The following is a 14915-nucleotide window of genomic DNA, read 5'->3' on the forward strand; positions in this document are numbered from 1 at the left end:
GACTTTCTGTATATAAAGAACTCTGTCATAGAAGTACAATACCCCCAATTAACAGGATGATGACTGGTGACTTCCTATAACCAATTTTCTACAGCAGGCATTCACCCTGACAGCAAACTTATTTCAGAATACTAATAGAAGCAGAACAAGCAGAACAACAAGCCAGCCTTTGGGTAGATTTTTCAAGATGCTTAGAGCTACATGCCTGCATAGGCTGATCTCTTGCGTCTGATGTGGCACTAAAAATAAGGCCTGGCAACTGGGACCTTTATGTGGGATGAAGAATAATTGCAAGGGAGAAGAAGGAGCCAATCAAAGCAGCCAGTAAGAAGAGACGAGGAACAGAATCTGGAAGAAGGACGGAAAGCAGTCAAGGAAGAAGCCAGACCCTGCAAAGTTCTTTTAAATGAAACGTACAGGTAAGTTCTCAATTCACAACCATTCATTTCTGATCGTAGGAAGTTACAATGGCATTGAAAGAAGTGATTTATGATAGTCTTTCACGTGACCATTGTAGCATCCCCATGGTCATACGATCGAAATTCGGACCCTCAGCAACTGACATATTCAGGGGTGGGATGCTACGGGTTCGCCCAGGTTCAGGAGAACCCGTAGCTAACTTTATGGCCAGTTTGGAGAACCTTCAAATCCCACCCCTGGATGACCACGCCCATCCCTTCCCACCCCTCCCAGGAGTCTCCACGCAGATCATTTTGGATGTGAGATAAGTGCAGGACCTGCATAGAGGCTCGGGAGGGGAAAAAATGGGCCTCCCGGAAGGCTTCCGGAGCCCAGGGTACACAGTTTTTACCCTCCCAGTGGCTCGAGGAAAGCCTCCGGAGCCTGGGAAAGGTGAAAACACCCCCACAAAGCCATATTTATGACGGTTGCAGTGTCCCAGGGTCATATGATCATCTTTTGTAACCTTCTGACAAGTAGAGTCAATGGGGAAGTCAGATTCACTTAACAACCTTGCTATACTAACTTAACAACTCCACAATTGTGGCAAGGCAGGTAGTAAAATGGGGGGAAACTCACTTAACAACTGTCTTACCTAGCAATGGAAATTTTGGGCTCCATTGTGATTCTACGTCGAGGACTACTCTACTAATCAAATGAGCATCACCTAATGTTTAAAAAACAACACGTATATGTTCAATTAATTTCTTTTAGCACAAACTGGGAATTGACTGAAATATCATTCCATATCTACTTAAAAAGGCCCACCGAATGTGACAGGACTTAGAATAAGCACATCTACTGACAAGCTAAGTTATGAAGCAGGAATGATACACAAGAATACACCGGCAAACAATCGATATAAACTCAAGGTAAACCGCTTCAAACGCGATTGCAGAAAATACAACTTCAGCAACAGAGTGGTCAATGTCAGAAATGCTCTACCTGACTCTGTTGTTACATCCTCAAATCCCCACAGATTCAATCTCAAACTGTCTACCGTGGACCTCAACCCATTCCTAAGAAGTCCGTAAAGGGGGTGTGCATAAATAAGCGCATCAGTGTGCCAACCATCCCTGTCTTACTGTCCCCCTTTATACGTACTTACTTCCTTTGTTCATGTTTACGTTTGTACCTATACTTGTTATCTTGTACATGTTTGACAAACAAATAAATAATAAATAAAATAATAATGATAGCAATCATTTTTGAGCTATTTTCATTGTGTGGTCTAATATACATCAACTCAGGAGATGAAATTCAGTGGAACTTAGTCCCAGGTTTGGGAACATAAAACTGAAGCCTAAAAGAACAAGAATAACTATATCAGGTCTGCTACCTGCGTCGTTTTGACCTAAGAAACGTTTGCTAAAATGAATATGATATAAAAATAGCTGGAGAGACCTGCTTTGGCTTTCTATAAGTGAGAGAGCTTATGCAAACAATGGTTTCCTCTTTCTTTTGAAAACTTGAAAGTTTGAAGAAACTCATATTTTATGAGCTTATATATTTATTTAAATATACACACACAGAGAGAGAGACATATACACACATACATATGCATGTGTGTGTGTGTTGCATTTTGTGCTGATAAATAAAGAGAGACTAGTATAGATCTATTTCAAGCTATTTAGCTCTCATCAGTTAGCCATACCCTTACTGGGATTCGAACCTGGGCTGTTTTTACATGTTAGGTAGTTGTATTAGCCTCTAAGCCACAAGCTCTCCTCCCTTATCAGATGTAATCTATCTGTATCCATCCATCCATCCATCCATCCATCCATCTATCTTCCATCCATCCATCCATCCATCCATCCATCCATCCATCCATCCATCTGCACATGGCGTGAGTCCCATGTATTTCTTTTAATTTTCTCCTAGCTTGTTTCCATAATCTGTAATGATAGGAAGAAATGAAAAAAAGGAAGAAAAAAGAAAGGAAGGAGAATCAAAAGTAGCTAACTTTACCATGCAAATCCTGTTCGTTGGTCTTGGGGCTGCTTCTTGCTCTGCGTTCTGCCTTTTTGATGACTGGCATCCCCCCTCCACTGATGCCTCCGATGCCTCCTGCCCCATTGGTGGCCCCGTTTTGAGTCTTGAGGGTACCGTTGTAGACCGTCGTACACGCTGGATGGCTCTTGTAGATGGCTGGAGGGCTGTTCAAGCGGTTCTGGCGATCGATCTGCCTGTCTTTGATTTTTTTGTGCTGCGGTTTGTTGTATTGATCTTCCCTGTTTATGAAACTTGACATTCCATATATGATTTCTGAAACGAAACAAGATAAAGGGGATACAGTTCAGCTTCCAATGCAAATGCCGCCTGCATTTCTTTACAGGCGGCCCATAGACCACAACTGACCCCAAAATTTCTGTTGCTAAGCGAGACCCTTGTAAAGTGAGGCTTGCTCCATTTTATAGCCGCGGTTGCTAAAGGAATTTCTGCAGTTGTTAAGTTAGCAACACGGCTGTTAAGTGAACCTGGCTTCCCCGTTGACTTTCTCAGAAGGTCGCAAAAGGTGATCACGTGACTCCTGGATACTGCAACCACCGTAAATGTTGGCAACCAGCTGCAGTGTCCAGTTGGGTCATGTGATAGCCACACCCGTGACCTTCCCACCTGGCTTCTGACCCGCGAGGTCAGCGGGTGAAGCTGGATTTGCTTAATAACCAAAACTGCCACGAACTGTTCAACAACTGCAACCAAAACAAGAAGAAGGAGTGGAAACATCCAACGTGGCTCCCTTAACGCCAATGAAAATATCGATCCCAGGTGTGGTTGTAAGTCGAATGGCGCCTTGGGCCCACATCCTGTTTCAACAATCAAGGCAGCACGGCAAAACACGTAAACCTAGATTTGAAAGGTGTGCAGTTGAGTTTACCTTGCTCTCCATAAATGGTAGGCGGAAGATGATGCTGAGGGAAAAACTGAGGTGGTATATCTCCAGGCCCAGTAACAGGCGGGTAGAAAGCTGTATGAGAGTTATGAATGAAATGAGGATGATGAGTGAGGTATGGTGGTAGGTGGTGCGTTGGAGAAATGGCAGAAGGATAGCTAGCAGGATAGCATTCCGGAGACTGAGGTGTGACAACCACCCTCCGAACGCCCGTGCTGTCTTCTAATACCTGCAAAGGAAAAGCAGCTGGATGAATAACATTAGCATTTACACATATACTTTTGCTTGAAATAATAACAGTAATGTCTTACTCTTTTCCCTCCATTCAATAAACAGAAAAGCTTTTTATTTTATTTTATTTTTTTAGGGTAAGGAAGATCATCTCTATCTAAGAAAGTCCGGATGCCAGAAATTTCCATGATAACAGCTCCCTCGCAGTAGACAGTCAGGCAGCCGTCCTAATTATAGCAAGGCATTTTGTAATTGCTTTAACAATGAGAATTTGAACGGGGATCAAAGTAGCACCAGCGTGCATAAGTTACTTGCCCCTTGAAAGGACACGCTTTGTTTTTGCATGGATTCAAATGCCAACGTAAAGGACTGGGTGAATACCAACAAGGGGACTTTTGTTCAATATTATTTGTGGAGTTTGATGACAGATAGAAAAAGCAATGAGTTCAAATACTAAGGAAACCAGACGTGTGAGAAACCAAGACTTAACAGCCAAAGACGATATTATGCCTTTTGTGGTTTATAACATTGTACGAAGTATATCTATATCATCTCTATCATCTATCTATCTATCTATCTATCTATCTATCTATCTATCTATCTATCTATCTATCTATCTATCTATCTATCTATCATCTATCTATCTATCATCTATCTATCTATCTATCTATCTATCTATCTATCTATCTATCTATCTATCTATCTATCTATCCCTACCTACCTACCTACCTACCTACCTACCTACCTACCTACCTACCTACCTACCTACCTACCTATAAATGGTACTGTGTGTGTCTTTTTGTGTGTGTTCCAGCATAACTCTGGAATGCCTTGAGCAATTTCAACCAAACTTGGTACACAGATGACTTACTCTCTGGAGAAAAATACTGTGTGTGTGTGGGGGGGGGGGGTTAAGACACCCCTAACACCCCTTGGGGTGTGTGTTCTGTTAAGATACAGCCTGTTGTGCCGTACTGGATTCTACTGTACAGCGCAGTGGTAACAGCTTCACACTACTCCACAAGGGGGCTCCCTCTGGTAAGGAGGAAAATCCAACATTAGAAATTATGTTTGGTCTGGACATTTCCCCCCCTATAAATAAATACCCGGGCAACGCAGGGTTATCAGTTAGTTTCCTATAAAGCTCCAATTGGTTCAAAATGCAGTGGCCTACATGGTTTTGTGCAGACCCAGATGTGCATAGATGTCATCTCCCGTGAGGGAGCTGCATTGGCTGCAGATCTGCTTCCGGGTACCATTCAAGGCGCTGATTGTCACCTTCAAAGCCCTACATCAGGGATCCGGTTATCTGAATGTCTTGGCCATCTTTTTCTAGTCACATCTACGTGACCCACCAGAGTGGAGAGATAGGGAATGTTGCAAATGCCCTCTCTTAAGGAGGTAAATCTGGAAGGACTCATAACAAAGGCCTTCTCTGTGGTGGCTCCTTCCCTATGGAACTCCATCCCTGAGATTAGATTGGCCTCCACTTTCACACTCCTTCACAAGGCCCTGAAGACCTGGTTTTGCCAACAGGCCTGGGGAATTAATTGTTGTTGCTGATGGGTGGGAGTTATTGTTTTTATTGCTTGTATAGTAGGTTTTTAACTTTTGTAAGTCACCCAGAATCACTGAGAATGAATGAGCGGCCATACAGATTTTATTTAAAAAAAATAAATACATTTGGGTCGGCTGCTGGTTTTAAAATCTGTCTCTATCATCCATGGATTGCTTCCCAATATCTGTATTGTCTAAAGATTGTTCTCCAAGATGCTGGAGCTGAAGGTTCTGAATCAAGTGATTGAAAGAAAAGCTCATGAGAGAAAAAGGGATGAGAGGAAGACAATAAAACTCACTAAGGATCTATTTCTTTTTCTCAATACAATAATACAATAGCAGAGTTGGAAGGGACCTTGGAGATCTTCTTGTCCAACCTCCTGCCTAGCCTTATACCATTTCAGACAGATGGCTATCCAACATCTTCTTAAAGATTTCCAGTGTTGGGGCATTCACAACTTCTGGAGGCAAGCTGTTCCACTGATTAATTGTTCTAACTGTCAGGAAATGTATCCTTAGTTCTTGGTTGCTTCTCTCCTTGATTAGTTTCCACCCATTGCTTCTTGTTCTACCCTCAGGTGCTTTGGAGAATAGCTTGACTCCCTCTTCTTTGTGGAAACCCCTGAGATATTGGAACACTGCTATCATGTCTCCCCTAGTCCTTCTTTCTATTAAGCTAGACATACCCAGTTCCTGCAACTGTTCTTCATATGCTTTAGTCTCCAGACCCCAAAGAGCATCTTTGTTGCTCTTCTCTGCACTCTTTCTAGAGTCTCCACATCTTTTCTACATCGTGGCGACCAGAACTGAATGCAGTATTCCAAGTGTGGCCTTACCAAGGCATTATAAAGTGGTATTAACACTTCACGTGATCTTGATTCTATCCCTCTGTTGATGCAGCCTAGGACTGTGTTGGCTTTTTTGGCAGCTGCTGCACACTGCTGGCTCTTGTCTAAAAGGAGCATCCTGGGCAGAGATGGTATTCTGTCGGTTCAGACCGGTTTGCCCGAACCGGTGGTGGAAATTGCGGGTAGCCCTGCCCAGCTCTATGGCATCCCATTTAGGCACTTTTTAAAGCCAAAGCGCCTGCGCGAACAAGTCATGTGCAAGTGAAGGAACCGTACGCACGCTCACATTTGCGAACCGGTAGGGAAGATAAGTGAATACCACTCCTGATCCTGGGTTATCTCCAGGGGGTGGTTCTGTGTTCCCTACAAAGTACTGAGTTGGGGTTATTATTTTTTTGGAATGGTAGCAAGGAGAAGGCAAATGAGCAGCGGTTGATGGCTGGCTTGCTTGCATTTTTTCCTGCTGGAAAGTATAAAGGAATTTGGGCTCGTAGAAAAAAAAAAAGAGCAGTGGCTGCTATTCAAAAAAACATTGGAAAGAATAAAACAATTTAGCAGTTGAATCCTATAGTTGGAAGAGTGGATGGGACAGTTGCCACTACATCAGGCTTAACCCCCAGAAAGTTCCAAGTTCCAAGATGTCCTTGGCTTTCCACGTTCAGCTGTTCTCCGGAAAATGATGTTGCTTCAAAGATTTTAGCTTTAGAGAAGCGTGCCAAAAGGTTCTGTCAAATGGTATATTAATTGTCCTTGGATTAAAGGAAGGTCTCACTTTGATTATTGCCATGGGAATTAGATGCTCCATACATCTGTCCTTTTGGACCTTTACCCAAGGCTTCGTATAGTGATTGAATCTGCAGTTACTTCAGTCTTAGATAATCTTCTATTTAATTTCAGAGGCCCATCGCTCCCATATTTCTAGCTAATAAATTATAAAAGTTCCCTCCATAATTTATCCCAAGAGGTATGGACTATGTTAGAAATAGAGTTGTTGAGCCAAAAGAGGGGGGTGGGGGAATGCATGGAAACGACAGGCAATTTAAAAAAAATAGTCTTTTTAATTATTACTCAACTGGTAGATCTTCCCACATATCTCATTATTTCTAATCCTATTCCAATTATTCCAATTATCCCAAGACGTATTCCAATTATTATACACTTAGGGTGGATTTCTTAGTGTAAATATATAAATATGAATTTTGTAGGTAGTTTAAGGCTAATTAAGTAGTGTGCTTTAATTATCTTATCTGTTCCCCAAGCTGCTGTGTGTGAATAAGGAAAGCAATGTTAATCCAGAAGTGACAGAATTTTGAAGTGACATTTACAAAATGTTGGCTATCTGAACAACATACAGTATTTTGGCTAAAGTAAGGGATACCTTGGGAGCAATGGATGAATTGCTGTTCCTTTTAAGACTGAATTAAGGAGATAATTGACAAACATTTATTACATATTAACAACTCTATAGGTTAATTTGTAAGCACATTATCTTACTCAATACTCAATCATCTGTATCAACTCAATCACCTGTATCAATACTCAATCATCTGTATCAACAAACTGTCTTCTTTTGTGACATTTCAATTAATCCTAATAAAGGTATTGGTTTTGTTCCCTAATGATAAAAGCGGTTTTCCATTTGCTTTCCTGCATGAATACAACTTGACATCCCTTCACATGCCATAAAATGCAAAGGACATGTATGGTGAGGCAACAACTACGTATGTATATGAGGATCAATCAAACTGACACCAAACATTATGCAAGGTTTTAAAGTCTGCAGAACTCTTCTTCAGATAAAATGCTATATAGAGAAGTGAGTGGAGAAACAGCAAACCTTTTTTTTTTTAAATGAGACCAGGTGTTGTATTTGTGGGATATGAAATTTAAAATCAATCTCATGATGAAGATGGCAGACTGAATGCACTAGTGATTAGTAGCATTGCATTAGCCTTTTGAAACTGCCTGCTAAATTTCTAAATGTGCCATAAATCAGTTCTTGTTGTTGTTGTTGTTGTTGTTGTTGTTGTTGTTGTTGTTGTTCTTCTTCTTCTTCTTCTTCTTCTTCTTCTTCTTCTTCTTCTTCTTCTTCTTCTTCTTCTTCTTCTTCTTCTTCTTCTTCTTCTTCTTCTTCTTCTTCTTCTTCTTCTTCTTCTTCTTCTTCTTCTTCTTCTTCTTCTTCTTCTTCTTCTTCTTCTTCTTCTTCTTCTTCTTCTTCTTCTTCTTCTTCTTCTTCTTCTTCTTCCATATCCATCAGTGGACATTGGCAATCATGTTGGTGATCCTATTTTTATCAACAGCCAGTTGGTGATCCTATTTTTATCAACAGCCAAAAAAGTGCTTGCTGAATTTTGTCCAAACCAGTCCCTCAGATTTTGAAGCCATGATGTTCTTCTTCTGCCTGGACCTCATTTGCCTTCAATCTTTCCCTGGAGGATTAAGTGAAGTATGGTGTATTTTTCTGGGCGCCGCATCACATGTTCAAAATCTTCTAACATTCACCTTTTTAATGGTTTTGATGATTTCCCTTAGCTTCTCCAGGTGGAAATCAGATATTGCTTCCAAAAGCCTGGTAATGATCACACCGATTGGCACGTGCAATCTGGAGTCTCACACCAGGATATTTTTAGCACTTGCATCTCTGAATTAGGAACAGAGGATTACTGATATATAAAGCATGCTTTATAACTGAGCAATGGTTTTTTCTCCAAGGCAAACTGATGTAGACAACAAAATAGATAACAATGAAGGGCATGGGCACTATCCATGCTAGAGGAAGAGAAAGGATGGGTGTTTTTGCAAAAGCTTTGTTTTCCCAAGATTCAGCTCATTCAAGTGATTCATCTTGAAGCAAATTTGTTATCAGCTAAGGTACACACATTTGTGCCTGCCTCATCATCTGAGCCAGATTGTGTCAAGCATGATCTGGATTATCCACTGAAGTGAGATTTAGATGTCACTCGTAGATTTTATGAGTTTCTTTCTGAGTGCCCTGGTGGTGCAGTGGTTAGAATGCAGTACTGCAGGCTAATTCTGTCAGCAGTTTGACAGTTCAATTCTCACTGGTTCAAGGTTGACTCAGCCTTCCATCCTTCCGAGGTCAATAAAATAAGGACCCAGATTGTTGGGGGGGGGGGAATAGGCTGACTCTGTAAACCGCTTAGAGAGGGCTGTAAAGCACCGTGAAGCGGTATATAAGTCTAAGTGCTATTGCTATTGTTTTCCAGCTCTTCTACATCCCCCCCTCCCAGTTCTAGCCTGACTGGCCTGGAAGGACTCATAATCCCCATCTTCCCCATCTTGTGACCATGATTTTACTTTCAAGGTATTGTCATTTTATTGGTTAGGGATATTTACTGATTCTAATGTTTTTATGCCGTAAGCCATCAGAGTCATTTCAAAACCAAATGGGTGGCAAAAAATTAAAATAAAATAATGAGAGAGTTGACTTGAGAGCCAGAATTTTCCAGTGCAGAGAAGCCAGTAATGTGAACAAATCAAACACTATCCAGTCTAAGGCTGAACAGTGTAACAGGTGCCGATCAATTATTTTAGGGTTTCCATCATTATTTCGTATAAAGGTTTTTTTTAAAAAAAAAATTAAAACATTTTAAAGGGAAAAATGACAAAATAAAAACAAAACTGAGATTAAAAAGAACAAAATACCACATAAAAAAGAAATTTACAAATATCATGAAACTAAAAAAAGAAAAAAAACACCTAGTTTTGATAAGAATTTTCCCTAGTGCTGTAGTTTGGTTTTGCATGCTAGGTCTTTTTAAAAGTTCCTTTGCTTAAAATTGGCTTATAATTTTAAAGGGCTTATGTCATTTTAAAATTTTAGGTCATCATTAAAATTAAATTAGTGTACAATAAACAACACCATATAAAATGTGAAGCAAAATATAAAGTTACAGTAATTTCTACCTAGCAAAAAAAGTTTTGTCCTTACCTAGATCAGTGTTTTTCAACCTTGGCAACTTGAAGATGTCTGGACTTCAAGTCCCAGAATTCTGGGAGTTGAAGTCCAGACATCTTCAAGTTGTCAAGGTTGAAAAACACTGACCTAGATCACTGAAGACTTAAATATGAAGACTTCATGTTTTTTTTTTAAAAAAAAAACCCTTCAAACCAGTAACTCATGAATGGAAAGGTAATCCAAATATGCTTTCCCCACTGAGTTAAATTCTAGGTCAGTTCCCCTTTTCAAATGCATAGTTTTTTCACACGTCAAGACACAGTTTTGCAATTTGATGTGCTGTTTTTTGACAGCTCTAAAGAGTTGGCTTGTGCCACGCCAAAGGTCTGAGTCCTTAAATCAAGCTTTGCCAAGTCAATTGTGAGGAACCCATTGCTGAGCTCCAGCAATGTGAGCTTGCCAATGAGGCAGGCAAGACACAACTATTTATTAAGACAACATTTGTAAACAATCTTTCCAGCCTATCAAATGCTTGCGTTCCTTAAGGGCCTAGCTCCATGTTCTGTCACTAATTCCCCAGGGTGACATAGCAAAGAGAGAGTGTCAGCCAGCAAAAGATGGATCTTTCATTCCTTGGCTACACAGAAAAGGGAGGAAGTATGTCTAAAGCCAGAGAGGGAATCATCTTCCATTATTTTCCACTGTAAGCAATATTTTTAGGAAAGCCCCCTCCCTTTTTCTCTCTTGTTTGTGGTTGGGCTGCTAAGACACACTAAAGAGTCAACAAGTCACGTAGCATCACTGGGATTTGACATGGAGGCAAGCAGATTAAAAATATATCTTTGGGGACAGTGTTATAGCTGCTTTTCTCTTCAGTTTTTGCGAATCGGAGATAGGAGAGGACAGATCCTCATGGGGGTCTAGCCGGATGAGAGAAAATAAAATAGCAAAGGTGTAAATACACATGGATGCTGATATCAGATTTACATCCTTCCTTTTGTTCTGGAACTCAAACAAGCATATGTATTTTTCTTTTGCCTAGCTTCCACCACCCTGTGAACTAGTTGGGCCAAGAGAGATTGTATGGTGGAAAGTCACCCAAAAGAATTTCATGGCTGATGGATTAGATCAACGATGGCGAACCTTTTTTGGCTCACGTGACATAAGTGGAGGGAGTGCAGGGGCGTCGTGTGCAGGCGTGCCGCACCCATAATGCAATGCACGACCCCCCCAGTGCGCATGCACGCACTACAGGCATGACCCCCCCATTTTTGGTTGCTTTTTCCGCCCTCCCCAGGCTCCAGAGGCTTTATAGCCTCCCCCGCACTGGAAGCCCTCCGAAGGCTTCAGGGACCTTCAAGAAGCTTCACTGAAGCCTTCGAAGTGCTCAAAACGACCCCCTGAGCAAGCCGGAAGTGTGTTCCCGTTCCCGTAGGGCCGTTTTTTTGCGCTCCGGAGGCTTCAGGGAAGCTCATGAAGCCTCCGGGGCGGGGGGCGGGGAGGCACTTTTCGCCCTCCCCAGGCTCCTATAAAGCCTCTGGAGCCTGGGGAGGGCGAAAAATGGCTTTTAAAAAGGGTGAACTCGGCTGGCCAGCGCGTCCATGCGTGCTGGCCAGCTGACAGGGCAGCGCCTCACGTGCCCTGACAAATGGCTCCGTGTGCCACCTGTGGTACGCGTGCCATAGGTTCGCCATCACTGGATTAGATCCTGGGTTAACACACTTACTTAACCCGAATGTCTTGAGGTTATCGTGTGAATAATTTGGGGGAACGTTGCAGTTTGGGTTTGTTGTAAATCTGTCTTCAAAGAAAAAACAGAAAGTCCTGTTGCCTCTTGAAAAAAGCACCTTTTGGACTAGAACTCTATTCTAAAACAGGTTTAGGTTTAGGTTTATTTGGATTTATATGCCGCCCTTCTCCAAAGGACTCAGGGCGGCGTACAACATTAAAAACACATATCACAAAAGTTAAAAAAAAGATTAAACCCAATTCCAAAAAGACCAAACCGATTAAAAAAAAAAAGAAACAGTACATTTAAAATAAATTAAAATTGACATTAACATTAACAGGCCAGGCCGGCTTGCTGGAAAAGCCAACTTTTTAGGGCGCGTCGGAAGGACCGGAGGTCAGGGATTATGCGGAGATCCGGGGGCAGCTCATTCCAGAGGGAAGGCGCTCCCACAGAGAAGGCTCTCCCCCTGGGGGTCACCAGCCGACACTGCTTGGCCGACGGCACCCTGAGGAGGCCAACTCTGTGGGATCGTACTGGACCGTGGGAGGCTACTGGTGGCAGTAGGTGGTCTTGCAGGTACCCTGGGCCTAAGCCATGGAGCGCTTTAAAGGTCATAATTAATACCTTGAATCGCACCCGGAAAACAACCGGCAACCAGTGCAGGTCGCCTAAAAGGGGTGTGACATGGGAGCACCTAGGTACCCCCATGACAACCCGCGCGGCCGCATTCTGGACCAGCTGAAGCCTCCGGGTGTTCTTCAAGGGCAGCCCCATGTAGAGAGCATTGTAGTAGTCCAGGCGAGAAAGGACGAGGGCATGAGTGACTGTGCACAGAGCATCCCGATCCAGGAAGGGGCGCAACTGGCGTACCAGGCGAACCTGGTAAAAGGCCCCCCTGGTCACAGCCGTCAGGTGTTCTTCTAAACTAAGCCGCGTATCCAGGAGGACTCCCAGATTGCGAGCCACTGGACTCCAGCAACACACAAAGGACACATAGGTTGTATTCAACAATGTGTTCAGCATGATTGTTCATTAACCTACTTTCTGCATCTGGATAATAAATCAAACCATACTCTCCAAAAACAGTGGATTTATATAATGCAAGTCACAAAAAAGTAACAATGGTTAACACATCCCAAACTTAGCAAGTTTTTTGCATGCAACTGGTAGATTTCTACTTGGCCCAGTTAAATATATTATTAAATACTCTGGCAAACAAACAGATGAATAACTAATCAAGTCCTCCTTCATGTTCCACACCATATGTCATATAAAAATGATCTGCTGATCATTTTTATACAGCATATATAATAAATGCAACATTTTAATCTGGATTTGCAATTAATGGGTAGCCGAGACAATGTTCAAGCATATTCCATCACAGTCTGAAAACTGGCATAATAAAATGGAAAAAAAATAAGTTAATGGCTTTTGTTGAACAGGTTATTTCTCCATGGGGGTATCCATTTTCAGCTCAATCTTTGAGACGTAAGCTTTTGAGGACTGAGCAAATTGAAGTCAAAATATGTTTTTCTTCACAAATTGGAATGTTCTTATTTCCTTTACATTCATATCTTCCCGGGGCCAAAACAAACATGAGGCAAATTAAGGAATCACTCAATAATCCCATTATTTACCTACATCACTGAAGCTAAGGCAAGAGCAAACAAGAGAAATACAGCTATTATAACATCAGCATCAACAAACAACAACAGGAAATTTAACCAAGTGACAACTACGTGCTTCAAGCTGTTGTTTAGTATGGTTATTTGCACAGCAGAACATTCATTTACCACATGGTGAGAAATAGATTTTGATTCAAGAGGGGGGTGTAGATAATATATAGGCATTTCTTTTTACTATGCAACCAGCTGTTTTATTTAAATGGCAGAGGGAAGGGGGAAGAAGAGTTTTCACAAAACTGGCTTTGCATGGGACTTGAGAACAAGGATAAGCAATTGATGCCCAAGCAAATTGGGAGCCATTAAGCAACACAAGGAAAGGGACGTGGTGGCTCAGTGGCTAAGACGCTGAGCTTATCGATCAGAAAGGTTGGCAGTTTGGTGGGTTCAAATCCCTAGCGCCGTGTAACGGAGTGAGGTCCCATTACTTGTCCCAGCTTTTGCCAACGTAGCAGATCGAAAGCATGTAAAAATGCAAGTAGAAAAATAGGAACCACCTTTGGTGGGAAGGCAACAGCGTTCTGTGCACCTTTGGCATTTAGTCATGCCGGCCATATGATCACAGAGACATCTTCGGAGAGTGTTGGCTCTTCGGCTTTGAAACAGAGATGAGCAACGCCCCCTACAGTCAGGAACAACTAACACCATGAAGGTGAACCTGTGGCATGCGGAGCCATATTTACCGGCACAGCAGCCCTCAGTTCTGGCCTGCATATATACACTGGCCAGCTGGTTTTCAGCCTTCCGGAGGGTAGGGGGAGGCTGTTTTTGCCCTTCCCAGGCTTCAGGAAAGCCTGCGGAGCCTGGGGAGGGCGAAAACTCCCCCCACCCTTGCAGGGGGGAATGTGTGCATGCATGAAGGGGTGGGTCGCGCATGCATGTGGAGGCAGAGGGGTCATACACACATGTGCAGGTGGGTAGGCACACGTGTGCGTGTAATAGTGTGTGTAATAGGTTACAGTTCTAAGCTGCATCAACAGAAGGATAGAATCAAGATCACGTGAAGTATTAATACCGCTTTATAATGAGTGAGTGATTAAGTGAATGAGTGAGAGACAGACACACCCACATACAGAGTGACAGAGAGAGAGGAAGGGAGGGGAGAGAGACAGAGGGAGAAACAGAGACAGACACACACACACACACAGAGTGAGTGAGAGACAGACAGACACACACACACACAGAGTGACAGAGATGGGGGAGGGAGGGAGAGAGAGACAAAGAGCCAGAGAGAGAGAGAGAAAGAAAAAGAAAAAAAGAAAGAAAGTGGGAGAGAGAGATGAAATTAAAAACAACAACCTACAAACCTGACTTATTCAAACTATCCAAGGAAATGCAAGGCCAATGTTCACATTAGTGGTTGTGACTTTGTCAGTCAATGTCAGGATGTAATTTTCTCTACATTGTAAGGCAAATTTTACGGAATTTAACGTTATCGATAAATAATATCGTTCTAAAGTTTTTGTTTTATTAGTTGTGTTATTTGTATCCTCCCGACCTATGTGGATACTTGCATGCAGAATATTCTCAATAAAAACTTATTGAAACTAAAAACAGTGTACCATCCTATGTATTTTCGGTTTTAAAAATGTGG

The 14915-nt window shown here is 42.2% G+C and overlaps 1 protein-coding gene across 1 annotated transcript in view; it reads right to left on the reverse strand.

Annotated features, from left to right (window-relative positions):
• The window catches only part of FNDC3B (fibronectin type III domain containing 3B), a 310175-nt gene that overhangs the window by 128796 nt on the left and 166464 nt on the right, over positions 1–14915 (reverse strand). The window contains 2 exon segments of the mRNA XM_081953443.1: positions 2428–2724; positions 3338–3581. Coding sequence (XP_081809569.1) covers positions 2428–2724; positions 3338–3581 — 541 coding nt within the window.

The sequence above is a fragment of the Natrix helvetica genome (genome assembly GCF_964273705.1).
Source record: "Natrix helvetica genome assembly, chromosome: 5".
NCBI classification, from domain to species: domain Eukaryota; kingdom Metazoa; phylum Chordata; class Lepidosauria; order Squamata; family Natricidae; genus Natrix; species Natrix helvetica.